Source organism: Diabrotica virgifera, chromosome 9 (assembly GCF_917563875.1).
Source record: "Diabrotica virgifera virgifera chromosome 9, PGI_DIABVI_V3a".
Lineage (NCBI taxonomy): Eukaryota > Metazoa > Arthropoda > Insecta > Coleoptera > Chrysomelidae > Diabrotica > Diabrotica virgifera.
In genome coordinates, this window is record NC_065451.1 from 36,414,145 (window position 1) to 36,439,766 (window position 25,622).

Below are 25,622 nucleotides of genomic sequence, written 5' to 3' on the forward strand. Positions count from 1 at the left end.
TTACGTGAAAATGGCCACTCTGTTTGTCAAAAGACAGATCTAGTGCGCAATATACCAGTGGATTCAAAACCTACGGTGACATAAAAGCAAACGTTACACTGAATTTAAAGTCATACTGTCATAGCTGCATATTTCTGGTGACATAAAAGCAAAAATTGAACTGAATTTAAAGTTTCCTATTTATTTGTAACTACTACTTCAATAAACAATAATTGTCTAAATTTTATTCATGCATGATGGTCTAAGAGCTAATAACAACGTTTTCGAGAAAGTATTTTAAGACAGCTGATTCTTTAATATATTGTTCCCTATGCTTCCTCGAATACCGTACCCGCCATCTAGCTGCTGATATAGGTTGCGTTCATTACTGCGCAGCACATCTGTACAGGTAAATACAAAATGAGGGTGATTGATTAGTTTGATAAAGCTTAGTAGATCCGCTATAATAATAGATAGCAATAAAAGTTAATGACAAAAATTGTAGCCAACTTTGAGTTTCACATTACAAAATTAGTTAGAATGGTACAGTGATAACATAGTGGTAGCCCAGACTTTTGTTTTTTTAAATGGAACACCCTATATTTTATTTTATATTCGAAATCTCCTTAACTTCCCCATCACAAAAATATAAAGGTTTGATATGTTTTACAGGGTATTTAAAAAGTTATAACCAATGTTCTATAAAAACTGTAATAAGTTCAGCTCCCTGTATAAATAAAAATAAGCACAACAACTATATAGCAATGGTTTATTGGTGCCATATTTTTTTGCTAATTGTCAAAATTTATAAAAATGATTGATATTGCTAATTTCTCTTTATATCGAATACAGGGTGAGTCAAAACGCAAGTACATTATTTTCTCAGTAATTTTAAATAGAACACCCTAATTAATAACTTGCTCGAAAATATCTCGAAATATCTCGAAAACTAACAAATTTAGGCAGGCAATATTATACAAAAATTAAAGTACGGTAATGAACTATTCGATAGTGATATAAAATTCAGGGTGTTCCATTTAAAATTTTTGAGAAAAGAATGTACTTGCGTTTTGACTCAGCTTGTATTCGATAAATAAAGAAAATTAGCAATATCAACAATTCCTAAAAAATTTCACAATCAACAAAAATACCGCACTAATAAACCATTGCTGTTGTGCTTATTTTTATTTATACAGGGAGTTGAACTTGTTACGATTTTTATAGAAAATTGGTTATAACTTTGTAAAAGCCCTATATAACATAACAAACCTTTATATTTTTGTGATGGGGAAGTTAAGAGAATTTTGAATATAAAATTAAATATAGGATGTTCCATATAAAAAACATAAGTTTGGTCTGCAACTATGTTATCAAACACCCTGTAAAATTCTAACTAATTTTATAATGTGAAGCTCAAAGTTGGCTAGAACTTTTGTTTTTAACTTTTATTGCTATCTATTACTATAGCGGATCTACTGAGCTTTATCACACTAATCAATCACCCTGTATATTGAATTTAAAATTATTTTAAGGCGGAACAATTTTGTGTCATTACTTTTTAAACCACAGAAATACCTCGCAATTATAATTCATATTTCTAATAATGTTTAAAAAGTAATAACAAAAAATTTTTCGTCTTAAAATAATTTTAAATTCGTTATTATATTTACCTGTACAAGAATGCTGCGCAGTAATGAACGTAAGCTGTATCGGTGGCTAGATGGCCGGTACGGTGTTCGAGAAAGCTAAGGGAATAATATATTAAAGAACCAGTTGTCTTAAAGGACTTGTTTTTCCGACGTTGCTAGGAGGTGGCGTTGAGGTAAACCAAACTAACGTTAAATGGAAAATAATATTGCATGTGAAAACTTTTAAAGTGTTCTGGTGAAAAATATGCATTTTGTAGCTTTGCTTTTTCTCGTGAGGATCTTTCAGTGCGTCACAGTTTTTCGATTTCTTTCTAACGCGATAAATTGTATGTGACAGAAAAAAAACGCACGTCGGTGATTTAATTTCGTCGGTGACATTTATAACATTTATTCTAGTTGTCAATAGATGGCGCTATAATCGAAAATCAAATAATTTACAAATTATATAATATATCTACGAATATAATCTGAACAATTTATAAGACTATACAAAAAATCAAAGAAAATACCATTTTATAAACGCAATAAACACAATTGATTTGTTTTTATGCCAAATTCCAAATAAAACGTGACAACTGTCAGATTTAACTAAAATGTCATGTCACTAAAATGTATATTATCACGGACTTACCTTTTTTTCTATCATTTGTGACGCACTGAAAAATGCTCATGAAAAGAAGCATATACCGGTTTAATTTCACAGCGACGATTTATGAAAGTAAATATTTACCCACTGTGTTTTGAAATGAATCAAACATATTATTAATTTTAATTTGTTTCAGTTAGCACAAAAAGTTGAATTTTCCAATAAGATCCAACCAGCCCGTTTGCCAAACCAAGATGACCAATTACCGGAAGGGGCGCCTCTTTTAGCTGCTGGTTGGGGAAAAACTAAGGTAAACTACATTCGCTCTCGCGAGATTTTTTTTGACACATTCGGAATAGGAAACATACAACACAAAAATTCCTACCTCACACTATTAACTGCTAAAATCAACTCAAATCAACTTAATCTTTCATTAAAAAAAGAAGAATTATTAAAAATAGTGGGAGTGTCTACTAACCTCATAAAATTTTGTGAAGTTTATTTCTACAAAATATTTTTATTTTGTACAATAATAGTATATTACTTTATGAGGCGGAGAAGCATGACTTTTCTTGACGCGCCCGATATTACGCGCCGAACGAAGTGAGGCGCGTAATAGAGGGCAAGTCAAGAAAAGTCGCTTCTTTGCCGAATAAAGTATACTATTCTTTCTTCAAACGTAGCTATTTTCAACCATAAATAGTACAATTCATACGCTATTTTTACTCGAAATTAACTGTGACAACTATCAAAGTCGTCTAGATGTTAGAAATTAAAATAATTAAGTCGTCGCGTCGGTGGGATTTGCGTCTCCCTGGTTACATTTGTTTGACAGTTGTTTGCAATTATTAAAGACAGCTTATTGTTGTTGCAACCGCAAGCGCAAATTTAGTGCCAAAATGGAAAACCTAAACGAAATTGAGTCCGCGGCTAATGATGCAGTAGCACGTTTGGGGCCCTCCAAGTCCGGAATAAAGTATCGGTTAGCGTACAAGCACTTCCAAGAGTGGTGCGATACAAGAGGAGTACGGCAAGTTACCGAAGACGTTTTACTGGCATATTTTAATATAATGGAAAATGAAAATAAATGGAAATCTTCTACAATGTGGTCACGATACTCTATGATAAAATCCGAGTTAGTTATTAGAAAAAATGTGGATATAAGCAAATTTTTAAAGTTACGTGCCTTTCTGAAAAAGACAAGCGAAGGATATACTGCAAAGAAGTCTAAAGTTTTCACTAAAGACGAGTTTGATAAATTTTTGTTTGAAGCGCCAGATAAGTTGTATTTAGGATTAAAGGTAAAAAAAATTATATTGCAAAGCATGTAGTATACTCTACTAAATTATAAAAATATTTCAGATTGTTTTGTTAATTGGGGTTACCGGCGCCTGTCGATGCGACGAAATGGTAAAAATGAAGACTGTGGACATTGAGGATAAAGAAAATGTAATAATTATCAAAATCCCAGACAGTAAAACATGACAAATTAGATCTTTTACGATAATTGGTCAAAACTACATTAAACTGTATAAAAAGTATGCATCACTGCGGCCTGAAAATTTCACAGAAAACTGATTTTTTATCAAGTACCAAAATGGAAAGTGTTACCGAAGCGTCATGGGAATACATTCGATCAGCGCAGTAGCCCAAAAAGTAGCTAGTTATTTAAATTTAAACGATGCAAGCGCATACACGGGTCACTCTTTACGACGAACTTCAGCAACACTTTTAATTGATGGAGGGTTTAAAAAAATTTTAAACCCTCATGATTCGCCAATATCGGGAATGATTGCTGAAAGTTGTGCTCGACAAAATCATCAACAATTACCAATGCGTATCAAGAGTCGGGAACGTTTTTGCACGGTTTCAATTTTGAAAATGCCTCATTAACTAATTGTACTTTTAATATTACTATAAATAAAAATGATGTTTAATTGTTGTTAATGACATTTGTATTGTTGCTTTGTGACATGTTTCATATTGTTGCCATGACAACATTTTTCCCTCCGCCGCGCCGTAAAGAAATGGGAAAAAAACTGCTGCCGGCGGAGACATCAAACTTTGACAGGATCAAGTTACATAAGTAATGTCATCATTATGTGACGTTTGACGAAAAATAATTTTCTCATTTGTTAGCAATACATTATAATGGTGTAAATAAATAATTATTGATTGGCGTAAGGTTTATGTTATTTTTATGTCTGTTTACTATTAATAATATTGGATATGAGCAGGTGCGTTGATTGTGTAGTAATTTCCACTCACTTCTGACAACTGAACTTCTCAAAAAAGAAATTACTAACGTCAGTGTCAAAGTGAATCTCGATAGAACAAATTCAGTTTTACATGAACAAAATTAACACGTCACTGACATTAAAAATATATAGGGTGGAAGGCACTTATGGAACAAAATTATGGCTGTCCTTGTTTTAAAAATGTTTAAAAACTCTAATACCCGTCCATTTTTAAATATAAATATACGCTTTTTAAACCTAAATTTGAATGTACAGGGTGATTCACGCAAGCCTAGCATATTCCATAAGCTTTATTTTAATGGACACCCTATATATTTTTATATTTTTAAAAGCTGCTTAACAACCTGATTTCAACGAACCATAACATGTATTATGAATTACACAGGGTGAAATTTTGAAATTGTAATGTGTGGAAACCATTTACGGAATAAAATTGTTTGTGCCCTTATTTTACAAAATTATAAAGAACGCTAGGATATGTCAACTTTTAAATTCAAATATGCACTGTTTAAACAGAAATTTAAATCTACAGGGTGATTTACACAAGTCTAGCATAGTCCATGATCTTTAATTTTATCGAAACACCGTGAATATTTGTATGTTTTTAGAATCTGCTAAACAACCTCGAAACAAACAAGTGTACTATGTAGTGCCAATTATGAAGAATACAAGGTGCAATTTTAAAGTTATATATAATTTTCGACAAGATATTAAATAATACCTACATAAAATTTTGAAATTAGTAATTTATCATACTTTAGATAATGGTATTATTTTTTAAATTAGCTCAATAGAGGCATACATTTTCTAAACTAAGTATAAATCTATTAGGTTTTGTATTATTTAATGTCTTGACGAAATTTATAAATAATTTCAAAATTTCACCGTGTGTTATTCCTAATGGCCCTTACATAATACACTTTTTTGAGATGAGGCTGTGAAGTAGCTTCTAAGAACATGGAAATATACACGGTGATCCATTAAAACTAGTTATTATGGACTATGCTGTACTTGCGTGAATCACCCTGTATATTTAGATTTACGTTTGCAAAGCGCCCATGTACGCCAAAGATTGTTCGGACTATATTACAATATCACTAATAAGCCATACCCTCAAAATATTTCTAAAGATGATTCATGGAAGATTATACAGAAAGCTAGAATATGATATGGATGATACCCAACTTGGGTTCCGCAAAGGACTAGGAACAAGAGAGGCATTGTTTGCGTTTAATGTCCTCTCTCAAAGATGCTTAGATATGAACCTGGATATTCATTCCTGTTTCATCGACTTCGAAAAAGCGTTCGACAGGGTCCGACATGAAAAACTAATAGAATTATTGAAAAACAGAGATATAGACAGACGAGATTTACGAATTATCATCAATCTGTATTGGAATCAAAAGGCCAATATAAAGATAGAAGAACAAGAATCCGAGAATATTGATATAAAGAGAGGAGTAAGACAGGGTTGTGTTCTGTCGCCGCTACTGTTTAACCTGTACAGTGAAGCCATATTTCAGAAAGCGATAGCTGAGCTAAGTGATGGAATCTCTATAAACGGAAGAATAGTAAATAACATCAGATTCGCTGATGACACCGTTATAATGGCAGACACCCTGGAATAGTTACAAGAATTGCTAAATAGAATTAACGATTATTGCATTCGATACGGACTAAAAATAAACAATAAAAAAACAAAATTTATGATTGTCTCAAAAACAGAACATGGAAATGAAAGGCTAATGATAGAGCAAACCCAAATAGAAAAAGTTAAGACGTACAAATATCTGGGAACCTAGGTTGATGACAGAAATGACCAAAGCAAAGAAATTAAAGTCCGAATTGAAACTGCAAGTCAAGAATTTATAAAATTGAAGACAGTGCTTACAAACAAAGACCTTCAGTTGCCTCTCAGATTGAGGGCTCTAAGATGCTACATATTTTCTATATTGCTATACTGAATGGAAGCTTGGACATTGAAGAGACAACACATAAGAAGAATAGAACCGTTCGAAATGTGGTGTTACAGAAGAATATTGAAAATTCAGTGGGTTCAAAGGATTACCAATGTTGAAGTGCTACGACGATTAAATAACGAGTTAGAAATTATAAAAAGGCATAAAAACTAGAAAACTGGAATATTTGGGTCACATTACCAGAGGAGAAAAATATGAGTTGCTGAGAACTATTATGCAAGGAAGGATCCAAGAAAGAAGAAACATAGGAAGAAGACGCATCTCCTGGCTGAGGAACCTTAGAGAATGGTTTAACTGTAGTTTATTACAACTATTCAGAGCAGCAGCCAACAAAGTGACCATAGCCATTATGATATCCAACCTTCGATAGGAGAGGGAACTTTAAGAAGAAGAAGGTTCATCTTTGGACTTAGGCCTCCCCAATCCTTTTCCATTCTTCTCTGTCTGTCGCTACAGTTATCCAACTAGAGCCCACGTGCTTCGTAACATCATCTGCCCATCTCATTTGTGGTGTTCCTCTGCTTCGTTTATATTCCCACGGTCTCCAATTTATGAGAATTTTGTTCCGTCGGTCTTCTTTTTGTCTTATAGTGTGTCTGGCAAATCTCCATTTCAACTTTGCAGCTTCTTGTCTAACATCCCTAACTTTGGTTTTCTCTCTTATCCACTCGTTTCTTTTTATCCAATAGTCTTATGTGCAACATATGCCTTTCCATTGCTCTTTGCGTTTTTATGATCTTGTCCATGTTTGCTTTTGTAAACGTCCACGTTTGGGAACCGTAAGTGAGAACAGGGAGTACGCATTGATTGTATACCTTGGTCATAAGAATTTGTGGATATATTTTGTTTTTAAGGATGTAGCTTAGTCTTCCAAATGCCGGCTATGCCAGTCTAATTCGTTTTTTGATCTCTGCTCTTTGGTTTTCTTTGTTAAGTTTTATAATGTGACCCAGGTATATATAATCGTGAACTTGTTCTATTTCATCTTGTCCGATCCTCATTGTGATGTCCTCATCTGTATTTGTTATGATTTTGGTCTTGCTGTAATTCATATTAAGGCCTATCTTTCCGCCTTCTATGTCCAGTTCTTTCATCATTTCAAACTACTTACTCTAAAACTCACCAACCCGCATGGTAGGCGTGGTGTTTTATTTTTGCCATAGCCCCCTAAAAAAATGTCAGATGGATTTATGCAGTCAACAAAATACTTCATACGGTTTTTCTGTCGAAGATTTTATTTTATACAATAAATATGTTTTCAGATGAATGTTCCCAAAGGATCAGATGTTCTCAAAGCAGTAAGAATGGAAGTACTGCCGCAGGAAACTTGCACCAATGAAGGCTGGTTGAACAAGGTGATCTGTGCGGGTGATATAATAAACGGTGCTGCTTATGAGGTAAATCAAATTTAAATATTTGAAGACAAATTTAAACAAGTATTAATAATTTATCACAAACTGAATGAAAAGTCTCAGATGCAGAATTCACCATTATAATAAAAATTAAAATGGTAAATATTTATTTAAATCTGAAACTTTTCTTGTTGAAAGTTCTTTCTGAAAGAATATCCTTAATCCTGAAAATATATTCTTAATCGAACGCTTTTTTACTACTACATACTTTGTATAAAATAATAAAAATCTTATAATTTATAGAATTTTAAATTAAATTTAAGTTTTATTTAATACCCTGGGCTAATAACAAAATTCATGGAAAAGTTATTTACCAGCAATTTTATTGCTGGAATCAAATTATAAGATCCTATATATTAATAATATAGGTATGCAAAGTCCGCAGATAGTGTGCTACTATTTTTATAAATAAAATGGCGCCGACAAGTCGTATTTTTTTTTCAATTATTGCTCTATAACTCCGAAGATTTTAACTTTACAACAAAAACACCCAAATAAAAATTCACCGCAATTAAATTCTGCATAGAGATTATGTTTTTCACGATTTGCTACGACGAAAATTTTCCTCGGAAAATAAGGGTTTTCATAACAAAAACTCTAATTTTCAAATAAAGTTTTAGGTAATTATTAATCAATAATTAAATAACTTAGTGACATCAAAGCTTTCTTGGTGTAGATTGTAATTCCAGAAGCTGGTGAAAATTAAACGAATATTTTAGCAACAATTCAATTGTTAATTAACAATTTACGATCGCAATAATAACAAAATAATCATGATACATTGATCAAACTTATAAAGGTTATAAAGATGAGATGCTTATTTAATATTTTATTGACAAAATATAAATTTTTCTTTTTTTTGCATAATCTTTAAATTTTGAAAAAAAAATAGGTAGGGTAAACCATACAGTTATTGGACACTTAAGAAAATTTCAATTTTAAAAATTCGTAATTCACATTGTTCTCTGCAGATTGAATTGAAATTTATACAAAACGTAGTCTAAACAGTTTAATACAATATGGCTAAAAGGATTTAAAGAAAGGGTTAAATCTTTTTTGTCAATATATATTTATTAAAAATAGTTACAAAAATTATAGTTATTGGACAGTTTATTTAGTTACAGGACACTCAAAATTAGTTATTGGACAACTGCTTTAACACAATACAAACGTAAAAATAAATGAAAATTACAAGAAAAACCAAAAGTTCTGTGCGGTATGGGGTACCTATTATGTACAGTTGACACAATTAAATTTTGTAATTGCTTCTGTGCTTCTTTGTATTGAGTGAAAAGTTCGTCAATATCTTCATCCTCACTGTCTTGGTTACTGTTATTAGCATCGGAATCACTATCCTGCAGATTGAAGCAGTTGTGACATATAAATAGATCACCATCGTTAGGTATATGCTGTATATGCTTAACAGGAATACAACATTCGTGATAATAAAGACTACAGTCATCGCATTTTAATTTATTCGATTGAATATCATTTGAACAATAAATAGAACATTTGACTTTTTTTGAATTTTCTTCTCTTTTACGTTTCCTTTCTTGTTTTTGTTTTTCCTGCTCTTCTTTTAACTCCTCCTTTTTTCGTAACATTTCTTGATATCGTGCAGATGTAATAGCGAAAGGAAGTCTTTCCGTGTTACGTTTATTTTTTCTTTCCGGTACAGTAGGACAAGTTAAAAAATTGCCCAACAATTCGTGTTTAACAATAATTTTACTTGTAGAGGGTAAGTCATAAACATTAGTTTTATATTGTTGAATATGGATATCATTGGTACTATTACTCTCAGAAATATTTACATTTTCAATACCACTTTGTTCTGATGTTTTTATTTCAGTATTTTTAACCGGAGATGTGATAGCTACATTTTGAATAATATTAATGTTTGTGTCTCTATTTTTTAGAACCATTTGGTTATCAGAATATTTTGGATCATGTTCAAAAAAATTCCAAATTTTGAACAACAAATTCAAATTATCGTCGCTAGGTAGATTATTCTTTGGATTTTCTTTTAAATTCTCTAAGCTATGAACTTTTTCAGGACCTAAGATATTTACGAAAGTATTATAGTCCATCTTGGGTTTCTTTTGATGATCCGAAATGATTAAATTTTTTCCTACTTCTTTACCTAAACATTTTGTGTAGTCAATAGCATCTGCTTTAAATGGAAACAATCCGCAAACCTTGAAACCATTTACTACTGTTTCAGTTTTACAACTTTCTTTTGTAGCTTGCTCCAATATAGAAGCAAATACAACCTTATTGACTACCCCTCCTGGATGCTGTTCTTCCCATTCTCTTACTGACTGCCGCCAAGCTTCTTTTAGTGGACGGAAAATAGAGACGTCACATGGTTGTAAAATCCTTGTGGCGTTAGGATAAAGTGCAATTACTTCAATTTGCAGTTCATTACACAATAGACTTAATTGGTAACTTAAGTGACTCTTGTGCCCATCTACAAAAAGAATAACTGGAAGCTTAATATTATTTTCAATTAGCTGGGGGTAAAAAACATTTGCAATATACTGATAGAATGTCTTTGCCGTCATCCAACCATTATCGCTTCTGCCCACACCCCATTTAGGATTAATGCCTTTAGCAACTTTTTCTGGAATACGTTGATAAGGATAAATAAACATAGGCACGCAAATTTTACCGTCTGCTGAAAACGTAAACATCACAGTGACGTTTTCTTTTGAACAGCTTTTTTCAACATTATAAACATTTTTTGAACCTTTCATAGCAAATACTTTTCCAGTAGATGGACATATTTGAAATCCTGACTCATCTCCATTAAAAATTCTTGATGGATCAGTTAGAACTTCTTCTAGATGTTTTTCTTTAACATAGGTTTCAATATTTTTAAACCAGTTTTTGATGTCTCGTTCAGATACGCAAGCGCTAGCTGCCGTTACACCTTCACTTGTCCTTTTAGAAACCTCTGGATGTCGCTTCAAAAATCCCTAAAAAAATCAAACGATAAATACCGATTAAAATACATTTTTTTGGCGACTGACTTTTAACCATCCATCTCCAGGTCGATTATCTTTAAAGTTATTGGGGCGAGGATTTTCGGTTAAAAATTTTTGCACGCTGCTTTTTAAATCGTTAGCCTTTTTGGGGAAACCTTTTGAAGCGGTTTCTTGTATCCATCTGGAATATTGAATGTAAAATCAAATAATGCTATGGATTAAGATAAATTTAATGAACGTACCTAACCAGAGTATTCTCCTCCTCGCAAGTTAAAATAGGAGACGGTCCAAGTGTATCTTTATGTTCCGGATGTTTTAATTTAAATTCTATAGTGGACTTCGGAATTCCATATTTTTTCAGCTGTTCTATACGATTCAGTGCCATTTTGGACATCCTTAACAGCTTCTATAAGTTTATTCTTATCGTATTTTCCAAGTTTAGGCATTTTACTACAATCCTAAAAAATCAATTTAGTGATTAGACGGTCAAATTTAGTTATTGGACAGCTGTCCAATAACTGTCAAATAGATTACTAAATTAATTTTACTGCTATCTCCAGTTAATTATACATAAACACGTTGAAAATTGTAGAAATATGTGGTAAGTATAGTTATCTAGTGATTGGACAGGTGTCCCATAATATAATTCAGCAAGTTTTCTAGTTTAGTTATTGGACAGGCGTAATTAAATCCAAATTAAAATCCCTATTACTGTACGCGATCTACCTTAGGGACTATAAGTGTCTTAACTACACGCTTTTAAATAAAAATACAATCTTACCTTAAAAATAACACGTAGTTTTGAAAAAAAAGTCAGAGCAGATGCTTAACACAATGCTTAAATGTCACTTCACTCACATAACCTAAAAATATTTACCGCCAAAATCACAGAACCCGTTAAAGGCAGAACATAGACATAAGAATGTACGTAATATAGAAGCCAGTAGTGCCACCTAGTGAAATATACTCTTGTTAGCACTTGCAGAAATCTTATAATCGTAAGTTAACACTGTAATGTTCAATAACTGTCTCGTGTCCAATAACTGGCGTTTTACCCTATAATACGCTGGTCTAATTAGTAAAGTACAAAGAAAGGTTATTTACCAGCAATTTTATTGATGAAATCGAATTATAAGATCCTATATATTATTAATATAGGTATGCAAAGTCCGCAGATAGTGTGCTACTTTTTTTATAAACAAAATGACGCCGACAAATCGTATTTTTTTCAATTATTGCTCTATAACTCCGAAGATTTTAACTTTACACCAAAAACAGTCAAATAAAAATTCACCCCAATTTGATTCTATATAGAGGCATGTTTTTCCCGATTTGCTCCGACAAAAATTTTCCTCGGAAAATGTGGGTTTTCCCAACAAAATCTCGAATTTTCAAATAAATTTTTTGGGCCAGTAATTATTGATCGATAATTATATAGCTTGGTGAAATAAAAGATTTCTTGGTATATATTATCAATTCAGAAGCCGGTGAAAATGAAACGAATATTTTAGCAACAATTCAATTGTTAATTAACAATTTACAGTCTCAATAACAACCAAAATAATCATGAGACATTGATCAAACTTAGAAAGATTGTAAAGGTGTGATGCCTATTTAATATTTTGTCGACAAAATATAATTTTTTCATTTTTTTTGCATAATCTTTAAATGTTTAAAAAAAATTGTTATAAACAAATTAACATTTCTCAGAAATTGTTTATTATATTCTAATTTTAAAAAATATTTAAAATGCGTATTTCATAGGTCTTGGAAATGAATGCTTTAAAAAATTTTTCCAACCATTTGCAAAAAAGTTATGAAACAGCAAATAAATATACGAATTCTCCGTTGTTTATAATTTGTTTCAAAGCTTAAAAGTGAGTTTATGGTACAATCTAATTACTCACAAAGAATGTCAAAAATTAGTGCAATGGTTATATTTTAATCAAAGATTAAAAATACTTTTTTGTAATTTTTAGCGCAAAAGTAGGCCTGATATAGAGTCGGAACTAAAATGTTCACTCGAAGCGACTGACACGCAGCATACATTATTTATTAAAAGTGTACGTCACGCGGCCGATCGTCGCTCCGAGTGAAAATTTTAGCTACAGTACTGTATTAGTCTACTTTAGCGCGTGTAAATTACAAAAAATATATTTATAATCTTTAATTAAAATATAACCATTAAACTGATAATCGATATTTTTTTGTAAATAATTAGCTTGTATTTTAAACTCACTTCTACGCTTTGAAAGAATTAAAAAAACATTATAAACACCGTAGAATCGTATGTTTATTTTTCTGTTTCATAACTTTTTTGAAAATGAATGCAAAAAGGTTTTAAAGCATTAATTTTCAAGATATTTGAAATGCGCATTTTAGCTATTTTTTTAAATTATAATATAATAAAAACTTTCTGAGAAACGTTAATTTGTTTATAACTATTTTTTTTAACATTTAAAGATTATGCAAAAAAATAAAAAAATTATATTTTGTCGAAAAAATGTTAAATATGCATCTCATCTTTATAAGATTTCAAAGTTTGAGCAGTGTATCATAATTATTTTGGTTATTATTGCGACCGTAAATTATTAATTAACAATTGAATTGTTGCTAAAATATTCGTTTAATTTTCACCAGCTTCTGAAACTATTATCTAAACCATGAAGGGTTTTAAGTCACCAAATTATTTAATTATTGGTAGATAATTACCTATCTAAAACTTTATTTGAAAATTAAAGATTTTGTTGGGAAAACCCGCATTTTCTGAGGAAAATTTTCGTCGGAGCAGATCGGGAAAAACACGTCTCTATGCAGAATTTAATCGCGGTGAATTTTTATTTGAGTATTTTTGTTGTAAAGTTAAAATCTTCGGAGTTATAAAGCAATAATTGAAAAAAAAAAACGATTTTCGGGCACCATTTTGTTTATAAAAGAAGTAGCACACTATCTGAGGACTTTGCATACCTATATTATTAATATATAGGATCTTATAATTCGATTCCAGCAATAAAATTGCTGGTAAATAACTTTTCCCAAAAACGGCCTATTCTCCGATAATCAGCCCAGACTATAAGTAGTAATCTAAGATAGAGGGTAAACTCCTTTGTGTGATAAAAAAACTGGTGCTATCATCACAGGTAGTTCATTGGAAGACTATTATTATTATTCTAGAAAGGACACACGTAGTTATAAACATATGTATAACTAAATCTTCAAGTGAATCAAGAGTAACTTACGAGTGTAAATGAAAACGATAAAATATAAGAGTAAAAGATGGTTTTGCTTGTTTTCGATTCAGAGGGATGCACAATCCCTGGACAGCTGTTTCTGCCATTGCAGGCTTCCTCAACAGAGCTAGCGTGCACACCTCCGAATCGAAAACCAGCTAGCCCATCTATTTAAGGGAAATTTCAAAGATCATTGAACTCTCCATTGGAACGCAATCCAGCGACATCTCTTAAACAAACTGAAAAGACTCAGATGCAGAATTCACCATTATAATAAAAATTAAAATGGTAAATAGTTATTTAAACCTGAAAATTTTCTTGTTGAAAGTTCTTTCTGGTACATCCTTAATCTGCGACTGTTACCATTTATAAGACAGCAGACGACGAATATAGAAAACAAAAAGGACTCTACTATATATGCAGTCACATTCCGTTTTCACTCGTCTAGGAGAAGGACAGAAAGAAACTTCCTAGTATTTAAATCTGAGTAAAGAGAGAAAAGTAAAAGATGGTCCACGCTAGCTCTGTTGAGGAAGCCTGCAATGGAAGAAACAGCTGTCCAGGGATTGTGCATCCCTATGAATCGAAAATAAGTAAAACCATCTTTTACTTTTATATGTTATCGTTTTCATTTACCCTCGTAAATTACTCTTGATTCACTTGAAGATTTAGTTAAACATATTTTTTATAACTACGTGTGTCCTTTCTAGAAAAATAATAATAGTCTGCCAATGAACTATTCTTTGCGTCAAGATATAAGAAATCTGGCCTGGCGCTGGTGGGATGTCCCTACCGATTTAGTATCATAATATATATATATATATATATATATATATATATATATATATGAGATGTAGATCCTTGAAACACACTCAGTGATCAAAAGATCCAAGGTTAATGGTTTGACGACCACTCGTACGAAATCAAACAGATGAAATAGAGAATGTGGAAAAATCCCCTTACGAACAATTCACACATCCACCATTTCGGGTTGGGAAAAATTTTTTGAATAGAATCAAAGATCCAAACACCAGTTCTTAGAAATGTGTTTCGCCCTCTTCAACCTCTCTGGGCTTATCAATAAAGATGAGAGGTTGAATATCTTTAGACACATTCCAATCAAAAAACAACATTCGAGACCTAGACATAGAAGGTGCGTAAATCTACGGCAAGTCCGACAATGACAGTCTCAAGTTTTAATTCCCTAATTACTTAAAGTAAGTAAAATATATGTTTAAAAACATGAGATGTAGATCCTTGAAACACACTCAGTGATCAAAAGATATATATATATATATATATATATATATATATATATATATATATATATATATATATATATATATATATATATATATATAATCCTAAACCCATTTACCCTAAGGTGTCGGGTGTAATGTCTTTAGTTAGTTGCATGCACAACTTTTCTCCATTGCTTCTTATTCTTTGCTTGGTTTCTTGCTTGTTCTTTGCTGATTCCTCGTGTTTCTAGGATTGAGGTTACATTATCATCCCATGTCTTCATTGGCCTGCCCCTTGGTCTCTTGGTTTGTCTTCTGGCTTCCCATACTTTTTTAACTGGTCTTTCTTGGTTCATTCTAACCATGTGTCCATACCATCTCAATTGGGCCTCTTCAATTTTTTTTATAATTGGTTGGACCTTAAGATGTTCTCTGACTGCCTCATTTCTAATCCTGTCTAACCTGGTTATACCCATTATTCTTCTAAGAAATTTCATTTCTATGCTCTGTATTTTCGATTTTAACTTATCAGTAAGCGTCCAACTTTCACTACCAAAAGTTAAAATCGGCACAAACACCGTCTTGTATATGGACACTTTGGCTTTTTGGGATACTTCTTTTTTTGACAGAAACGTACTTTTGATTGCGTGGTACATCCGAGCAGCACTTTCTATTCTAGAACTTATTTCAGTTTCTTCAGTTCCTCTGCTCTCTATTTGTACTCCCAAATAATCCTAATGCCAAATTTGTGAAATTTTGTAGTTTATAAACATTTAGAATAATATATTGTCCGTAGAAAAAATCATTTTACATATTAGAAAAGCTGGTATTTTACACGAATGAATTTTTAAAAATGTAGTTCAATTGGTGACTAGTCGTGGTAAGTGAAGGGGGAGCTGGGAGCCGACAAATGCACGAGTTCAAAAACTAAAAAGGCAACTTAAAACTATGTATTCTTCGCGTCAAGATATAAGAAATTTGGCTTAGCGCTGGTGGGATGTCCCTACCGATTTAGGCCGATGCCACATTATGCGTTTTGACCGGATGCGTTTCCGACGCATCCGGTGATAACGCATAGTGTGACAGGTCGGTCCGGTTGCGTTGGAAGCGGATGCGTTTTGAGTCATCGGTACGCGCTTACTACCTGCACCAGACTAAACGCATAGTGTGACAGGTCGGTCCGGTTGCGTTGGAAACGGATGCGTTTTCACCGCATCCGTTCAAAACGCATAATGTGGCATCGGCCTTAGTATCATAATAACAAACAACAAACCCTCCAGGAGCGGATTCGCTAAAATTAAGGGGAAAGGAAAAAATGCAAAATTTTGACGCCTGTCAAAATTTTCAATGTGTTTTAAATGTAATCATTTGTTTCGAATCCTGAGAAAACTAATATGTAAGTATTTTTGAAAAATTGAAACGCAGAATGAAAAATTACTTTATTACCGAGGGCCGAAAGTCCCTTGGAATGAATTAAAAGTTTCTTTTGAATGAGATATTTGAAATTAAAAATCACACTAAATTTTCTCTTAGTTTTTCACCCCTGTAACTAATTAAAATAAACATTATAGAAGTTTTCAGGGACTTTCGACCCTCGGTAATAACGTAACGGCTTAAAGCCGAAAGTTCGTACCCATCCCCTTAACAAAAAAAAATTCAAGTCTTCAAGTAGATATAATATTTTAATGGGGTTGGAATAATAAATATAAATTTAAATATCATATCATTATATTTATTACGTATTTATATCTATGTAGTTATAGGTATATTATTATGTACAATGAAATAAGAGAAATGAACAAATTAAAGAAATGAAGGAAATTAATGATAATAACAATAAAAGATTAAAAGAGTGGTAGCAAATATCAGAATTAAAAAGATAACATAATAAAAAATAACACAGAAAATAACATCATAAAATTTGAAGTTTAGACGGAAAAAAATAAATACAAATTACAACTCTATGTCACTATCGCTGTCATCTTCACTAGAATCGTTATCTAATGTTATAATTATTGGTTTAATATGTGAGGTTAATGTTCTGTAATGATCTTCCGTTTTTATAACACGTGAAACACAATTTTGCCACAGTGTTGGGGAAATATTTTTTATTTCTTCTACAACATGTAACACCGATTCGCTACTAAATTTGGGACAGCAGTTGTTTCGCCGTAAACTTTCCTTAAGTTGGCTCCAGATTAATTCAATGGGGTTGAAGAGACAGTAGTAAGGAGGTAATCGCAATGCAGTATGACCATCACGTTTGGCTAATTCGTCTATAACAAATTGTTTCTCAAACACTTTTGTGTGAAGAACTTCCAACATTTCTTTTTTTGTATATTGTTTCTTCAAAGTACAAATCATTGTCATACAAAAAATCAGATATCTGTTTTTTTATCGAACCTACACTGGGGATTTTTCTAATTTGTTCGCTGTGATACGTTGCGTTATCCATTACAATTACACTTTTTGGAGGCAAATTTGGCAACACCTTCTTTTCAAACCATTCCTTAAACAAGCTACTCGTCATATTTTCATGGTAGTCCAGCTTTGAATCTTTAATGTTTTTTGCCGATAGTAAAAAACTTTCCCCTCCAAGCCAGCCATTTTTGGATCCAATGTTCAGAATAATTATTCGCTGACCTCTATTAATTAGATAATTGGGTGCACATTTAATAGAATCGTCTGTCCAACCTTTTTGAGCAGTATCGTGGGTATCGAACCATGTTTCATCTAGATAAAATATCGGTCTTCCTTCATCTCTAAATTTAGATATAGCATCCAAGTATTCATTTCTCCATTTAATTAGACGAGGAGAATCCATTATTGATGATCGCTTATTAATTTTCTTGTATCGAAAACCAATGTGATTCAAAAATCTTGATAAAGTTGAAGGCGACTACGTAATGGAATAGTCTTTAACAAGTTGATCGTAGATCAGACTAAGCGTTGGAACTAGGTTCTTTGAATAGAAATTGTAAATTGCTCTTCTAATTACCTCAGCGTCTTTTTCATTTACTGCTTTATGTGTAGAAAAGTCACTCCGCTTTTTACGAGGTTGAATTCTATTCGTAACAATTTTCCACACTGTTGTATATGGCATCCTTGTCAGTCGAGATGTTGTCTTGATGAGGAATTTACCGTCTTCTGGATTTGGATTATCTTCTTTCACAGCTTGATAAACATTCCTAATAATTTCTTCGGCATCATCAGATAAATGTAAACGTGTTTTACACTTAGCACTAGCTTCACCGACTTCAGACATTTTACTTGAATACTCGCGATCTAACCTTCTATCTAAATGCAAGAAAATAACTGCCTGAATGTGCAAATGTCAAACTTAAATATGTTTGCCCCCTGTATGTTTACTGGATAAATACATGATACTTAATTTTACCTAAATACCTATAAGCACGAGAATTATGTGTAAAGCTATAGAATAATAATTAGAGGTATATCTTATCTTTAACTAATGCTCTTTCTAATGATTCTTTAATTTTTTTATTTAAAGATAGAAAGCTGCATTATCGGAAGTCCATTTTGTTTAAAGTGAAAACGATATAAAACAAATTATAATCTAACTCCATAAAATTCACGTAATGAGCGCATTGGACATAAAAATTGTTTGTGATAATTTGTAATTGATTCCAAGCAAGTTAATTTCAGATGACTAAACGAATTCGTCTACAGTAAACAACATTTTTAATACATTGTCTAGAAATTTTAATTTTAATAATTTATTTGCATTGATAGGTAACGAGTCAGTTCTGTAAATAATATAAAGTACGGCCCTAGTAGCTGTTCCAAAACTATTGCCACCCGTCGCGAAGACAATTGAGGGATTAGTAACGTCAACTATTTATTATGATACTAAATCGGTAGGGACATCCCACCAGCGCCAGGCCAGATTTCTTATATCTTGACGCAAAGAACCTGTGATGATAGCACCAGTTTTTCATCACACGAAGTAGTTTACCCTCTATTTTAGATTATCACTTAAAGAAAACTTAAATTTAATTTAAAATTCAATCAATTATAAGATTTTTATTATTTTATACAAAGTAGTAATACATTTGTCGGTCTAGACGGCCCGGTTGGCTGAGGCGCAGTCGATCGACCAGTTTAGTGGATTTGCGATCGAGGTTCGAGCCTCAGCCAGGTCATTTGAAATTATTAAAAAGGTCAATAGTCCATTCTTGTCCACGGTTTTTGCTCTAAATTTTAAAGAAACGCTTGGATTGACATGAAATTTGGCACACGCATAGCTTACATGTCAAAGAAAAAAAGTGATATTGTGCCGATGTGTGCTTTTGCCCTGGGGGTGACTTTCACCCCCTCTTGGGGGTGAAAAATATAAGTCCAAAATAAGTCCGGAAATGGATAAACTGACTAATTTTAAGTAACTTTTGTTCTAATGAGCTTTTTCGCCAAGTCAACCTTTTCGAGTTATTTGCGAGTGAATATGTTCATTTTTCAACAAAATAATTACATTTTTTGACGGTTTTTCGTAAATAACTCAAAAAGTAAGTATTTTGTCGAAAAAAACGTTCCTAGCAAAAATATAGCCTGTAATAAAGTAAAAAAATGGTGTACGCCTTAGGTCTCTGGACCTAGTAAAACCAGAGTTATAGCCAATGAAAAATACATTCATATTCACCAAATTTCAAATAGAATACTTCGAAGTGAAATATCCAAAAAATTAAGCACTTTTTGGAGAAATCCAATTATAAATTTTTCAAAATGTTTAAAAAAAGCTTTATTTCTTCTTCTTCTTGTAATAGGACTATGTCCTGTTTCTTCTGTTACAGTCTTTGCTGCGATCCGGAGCTCCAACTCTCGTACCATCGTTTTCTGGGTCTTCCTATGGGTTGCTTGGTGTTGGGCTTCTGTGTTTTCGCCCAATGCGCCATACGTTCAGGGTCCATCCGATCTACGTAGTCCCTCCACATGCGTCGTCGCGCTCTTGTCCATCTCACTACGTCCTGAACGCCTAGCTCTCTCAATGTGTCTTCGTTTCGTACTCTATCTCTGAGTGTGATACCTCTTATGGATCTTAGGGTTTTCATCTCTGTTGCTTTCATTATCTGTTTGGTCTTTGTTGTCTCGGCCCTTGTCTCAGCTGCGTATGTCAGTACGGGTCTAACACATGTCTTATAAATGCGGACTTTGCTTTCGGTGCTCATATATTTATTCCGCCAGATTATATCCCTCAGGAAACCAGATATTCTCGCTGCTTTCATTGCCTGCTGTTTTGATTCTTGCCACAGATGCCTGTCGCTAGATATTTCCACACCTAAGTATCTGCAATCCATTACCTGTTCGATTATATGGTCGTCCACTACTAACTTACATCTAATTGGGTTCCTGGATATTACCATCGATTGGGTTTTCTCTTTGGATAGTGTCAGGTTATACTTTTCGGCGGTTATTTTGAATTTTTGTAGTAGGCGTTGTAAGTCATCTTCGTTTTCGGCTATTAAGATTGCATCATCTGCGTAGCAAAGTATTCTCATGGTTGGGTTACCCATTTTATATCCCTGATTCATTATGTTAACACTACCTATAACTTCATCCATTATTAAATTAAATAGGCATGGACTGAGGCTGTCCCCTTGTCTAATGTCTGCATTGATTTTGATTTCTTCCGTGAGCCCGTGTGTGGTTTTAATTCGTGTTTTGTTAGATCTATTGAGCTCTTTGATTATGTTTCTATACCTCTGACCTATGTTTTTATTTTCAAGGATACTGAGCACGTCCTTTAATCGTACTCTGTCGAATGCTTGTTTCAGATCTACAAAGCATGTGAACATGGGCTTGTCGAATTCTATTGATTTCTCAACTAATTGTCGCATTATGAAAATAGCGTCTATTGTAGATCTGTTTGGGCGAAAACCCTGTTGTTCTTCCGATACACCGGCTTTCTTATATATTTTTTGGGATAGAATTTTTGTCAATAGTTTTGATGTAGAATTGAGTAGCGTAATTCCTCGGTAGTTCGTAGGATCTGTCTTTACGCCTTTCTTGTAGATGGGTATTGTTATACTCTCTCTCCATTCCTCTGGTACTGTCATGTTGTTTATAATTTTTTGGAATAATGTTGTTATCTCTTCTATTATTTTTGTACCTCCGTATTTAATTAATTCATTTGGTATATTATCCGGACCTGGTGATTTTCTATTTTTTGATATTTTGATTGCTTCGTTTACTTCTTCTTGGGTGATGTTGTCATTCTCTGTTTCTTCTTGGTGAATGTTTTGTAGGCCATTTCTTTGCACTTCATTATTATCGTCGTTATCGTCTTTGTATAGATTCTCGAAATGAGTTACCCATTCTTCTGGCTTTATTGCGTTAATTTGTAATTCTTCGGTAACCGGCTTCTTCCTGTTCCTCAACATGTTCCATACCTTCCTTTGACCTCCTCGTAAATCATGTTCCATGTCATTTGAGAATTTTTCCCAATATATTTGTTTTAGATCTTTGATTCTGTTAGTTGTTCTATTTCTTTCTGATTTATATCTTTGATACTCTTCTGGGGTCCTATTGTTAATATATCTTACGTATGCATCTTTCTTCTCTTTTGCTAAATCTTTGACTTCCTGTGTGAACCATGGTTTTTGGTTTCTGCCGCCGTTTAAGTCAATTGTTCTTTCTCCAATGGCTTCTTTTGCACTACTAGTTATATGATTTTTTATTTTTTCCCATGCTTCGTTTATATTGTCTGTGATTTCAATAGGGCTAAGATTGATCTTTTCCTCAAGTCTTTTTTGGTAGAGATCCTTAGTACTTTCGTCTTGTAGGGATTCTATGTTGAACTTGGTGATGTAGTTAGGTGGTTTCTTTCTCTCTATTATGTACGCGTGACGGTACTTGCATATAACCATTCCGTGTTGCGTTCCTACATTCGCAGACGTCATTGTGCGTACGTCAAGTACTTCCCGTGGGTGAACTTTTCTGTTGGTTATCACATAGTCAATCATCGATCTGTGGCCCCTTGTGTTAGTGAATGTATATTTATGTTGTTCTTTGTGGTCAAAGTATGTATTGTTGATACGCAACTCGTTGTGTGCACATATCTCTATTAGTGAATCTCCGTTATCATTTGTTGGTGCTTCGTTGAACTTGTGCATTATTCCTTGGATGGGTGTATTTCCTATTCTTGAGTTAAAATCTCCCAACAAGAATATTTTTTCTGTTTGTGGCAATCTATCTAGGGTCTCTTGAAGTTTTTCGAAAAATTCGTCTCTCTCGTTCTTTGGTTTGTATACATCTGGTGCATAAATGCTAACAATATGGATTTTTTCATTAGCTAACTTCATTGAAATATCCATTATATGCTGGTTGGTGTAATTAACCCCTTCGATGTTATTTTCAAATTTTCTGTTTACTAATATGCCAACACCTGCTTGTGCTCTGATGTTCTTGTCTACTCCGCATTAGAAGAATATATGATTTCTATATACTGTGTTACCTTTACCCTTTATTTCTTTATTTCTGTTTTTATAAAAGTTTCTAGCATTAAATTTAAGCAAGTTACGCTCAAAATAAAGTTGTTCCCTTTTATTTTGGCAAAAAAAACGGGAAGACCACCGCCTAATTAGCAACTTAAATGAAATTAATCGTTACTGCTCCACAAATTATTTTACTTATGTTGTGTTTATGTGATCTGTAAGTTTCATCGATTCAAAGTGCTTATTTTGGAAAAAGATTGGTTTTAAAGTAAAATTTTTAAAAATTTTAATTTTGAAAAATATGCTTTTTTCAAAATAAAGTAAAAAATTTTTAGAGATACCAAAAATCTCGAAAAACAAAAAAGTCAGCATTACTTTTCTGAATATCATGTATTTTTTTGTTTTTCTTTTAGACAAAAAGTGATTAAGATTTGGTGTTTCTAAATTTGCATACATTCGTGATCAGTGACTCGTTCAACCCTTTTAATTACAGCCCTTTCAAAAATAAGGACTTTGAACCGATGAAACTTACAGATCATATAAACAATACGTTCACGAGTCAAGAAACTTGTGAAGTCGTAACGATTAAGTTCATTTGAGATACTAATTAGGGGGTGATTTTCCCGATTTTTTTACCAAAAAAAACAAGGAACTACCTTTATTTGGAGCGTAACTTGTTTACTTTTAATGCTAGAATTTTTTTTTTATTAAACAAAAATGAAGCGTTTTTTAAACACTTTAAATAAATTGTAATGAGTTTTCCCCGAAATGTGCTTAATTTTTGGTTATTTCACGTTAAAGTATTCCATTTGGAATTTGACGAATATGAACCTATTTTTAATTAGCTATAACTCTGCTTCTACTAGGTATAGAAACGTGATATATGCAACATTTTCTTAAACTTTTTACAGGCTATATTTTTGCTATAAATGCTTTTTCGACAAAATACTTACTATTTGAGTTATTTGCAAAAAACCGTCTAAAAGCGTGGTTATTTTGTTGAAAAAATGAACATATTCACTGGCAAATAACTCGAAAGGTATCCACTTAGCGAAAAAACCCTATAGAACAAAAGTTACTTAAAATTAGTCAGTTTATCAATTTTCGGACTTACTTTGGACGAATACTTTTTCACCCCCAAGAGGGGGTGAAAGCTATCCCGGGGGCAAAATCACATATCGACACAATATCACTTTTTGACTTGTTAGCTATGTGTATGCCAAATTTCATGTCAATCCAAACGGTTCTTTAAAATTTATAGGTTTTGCAATATTTTACCGTTAAAGAACGTACTGCAACGCCGTAGTATAAAATTCAATAGAATCTACGACTTGGTCTGGAATAAACTGGCGTCTGATCGGCCTATGGAGGAGCGGTACAGCAAGGGATAAGGGCTTCTGGCTTGGTGATACTCCTCCATAGATCCCTACCGAAGGGCGTTGATGCCTAAAAAAGGTGTATAATAATATCGTATGGCATTTTTGCCGGGGAGATCCTTTCGGATAGTTCCAGCGCCAATTACATCTTTAACCCTGTTTCAAGTAACTAGTGTCGATGTACACTAGCCCAGGGGGACCGACGGCTTAACGTACTCTCCGAGGCACGGTGAGACGGCTCGTGTCATTATTGGAAATGAAAATGGTTTGTCTTTGGCAGGGATCGAACCCACGTCTACTGGCGTATGAGGCCAGCGTTTATGCCGTTACCCACGGCCGCTCACAGGTGTATAATAATATATAGTAATACATTTAAAACATTTTAGGGCGACTCAGGAGGTCCTTTAGAATATGATGGTGTAGTAGTAGGTGTCTCATCGTATGGTGTGGGACCCTTTCTATGTGGAGCATTTACTAGTGTCGCTGATTACCGTAGATGGATAGACGAAACCATACATGCTTTCTAATTTATCTGCAGTAAAATTTCTTTGATAATCGGATTATGGAAATTTGTTTCTGCTATGAAATACTTATGTAGATAGTTAATTTCTCAATATATTTTGATTCAAACAGCAACAGCCTTTACTATAAAACAGCAACATCCAAATTACCTTTGGAACATAGAATCTAGTATGGAATTTAGACAACCTATTATGTAGAACCGTTTTTCTTTTATTTAATAAAGATCTAAATCCATTATATCTGGTACTATAGGAGATATCAAAAAAAGTTTTTTTACAAAAAAGGGAGGTAACTTCACATTTTAAAATTAGTTACAAATATACAGAGTCTACCTTAACACCGTACCACATCAAAGGTATGTTTTTAAATTAAACACCATGTATCTAAATCCTAAATTTGAATTCCACGTCACTTCCTTGTTAAAGACTACAAACTTGTTGTGTGTTATATTAACCTAATTTCAATGAAAATTGCAATAAGTTTAACAACCTGTATCATTATCATGGCGTACAAATACAACATGGGACATATGGGAGATGGACAAAGAGATTGCTCGAGTGGAGACCAACCCTAATAACACCAAACATTCTATGTATGTTCCTAGAATGTACACACAGGACATTGAAAACATTCCTGGAATATCCTCAAAAGCACAAGAACGTCCCTTAAATGTCCCAGGAAAGTCCTGTGTCAGCATTTTAAACATTCCTTGAATGTCTTGTTGGAACATTCCATGAATGTCTACAAATGTTCTTTGGACATTCACAGTATATTTTTTAGACATTCCCTGGATATAGTTGCTGATGTGACATAATACCTCCGATTTGTTTTTTCATGAGTTTTTTCAGAGAGACTAAAAACTTTTTTTACAGTCACCTCCTGTTTTCATATCATATTTTTTGACATGTTTTGTAGTATATTCAACTATCTATTTACTACAAAACATGTCAAAATTTAC

The 25,622-nt window shown here is 32.9% G+C and overlaps 1 protein-coding gene and 1 long non-coding RNA gene across 3 annotated transcripts in view; one reads left to right on the forward strand and one right to left on the reverse strand.

The window, feature by feature from the left end:
• Positions 1-24,778, forward strand: part of LOC114329382 (mast cell protease 1A) — a 64,226-nt gene extending 39,448 nt beyond the window's left edge. The window contains exons 4-6 of one of the 2 annotated variants that reach the window (XM_028278462.2): positions 2,411-2,524; positions 7,714-7,848; positions 24,529-24,778. In XM_028278462.2, coding sequence (XP_028134263.1) covers positions 2,411-2,524; positions 7,714-7,848; positions 24,529-24,669 — 390 coding nt within the window. In that variant the 3' untranslated portion in view covers positions 24,670-24,778. The remainder of the gene's footprint in view (positions 1-2,410; positions 2,525-7,713; positions 7,849-24,528) is intronic. The other variant, XM_028278463.2, reaches the window with a different exon arrangement.
• Positions 10,771-11,226, reverse strand: LOC114329384 (uncharacterized). The gene is made up of 3 exons (XR_007700865.1): positions 11,090-11,226; positions 10,893-11,028; positions 10,771-10,838 (listed from the first exon to the last, which is right to left on the reverse strand). It is a non-coding gene; the product is annotated as an uncharacterized LOC114329384 (long non-coding RNA).
• Positions 24,779-25,622: the final 844 nt, after the last annotated feature.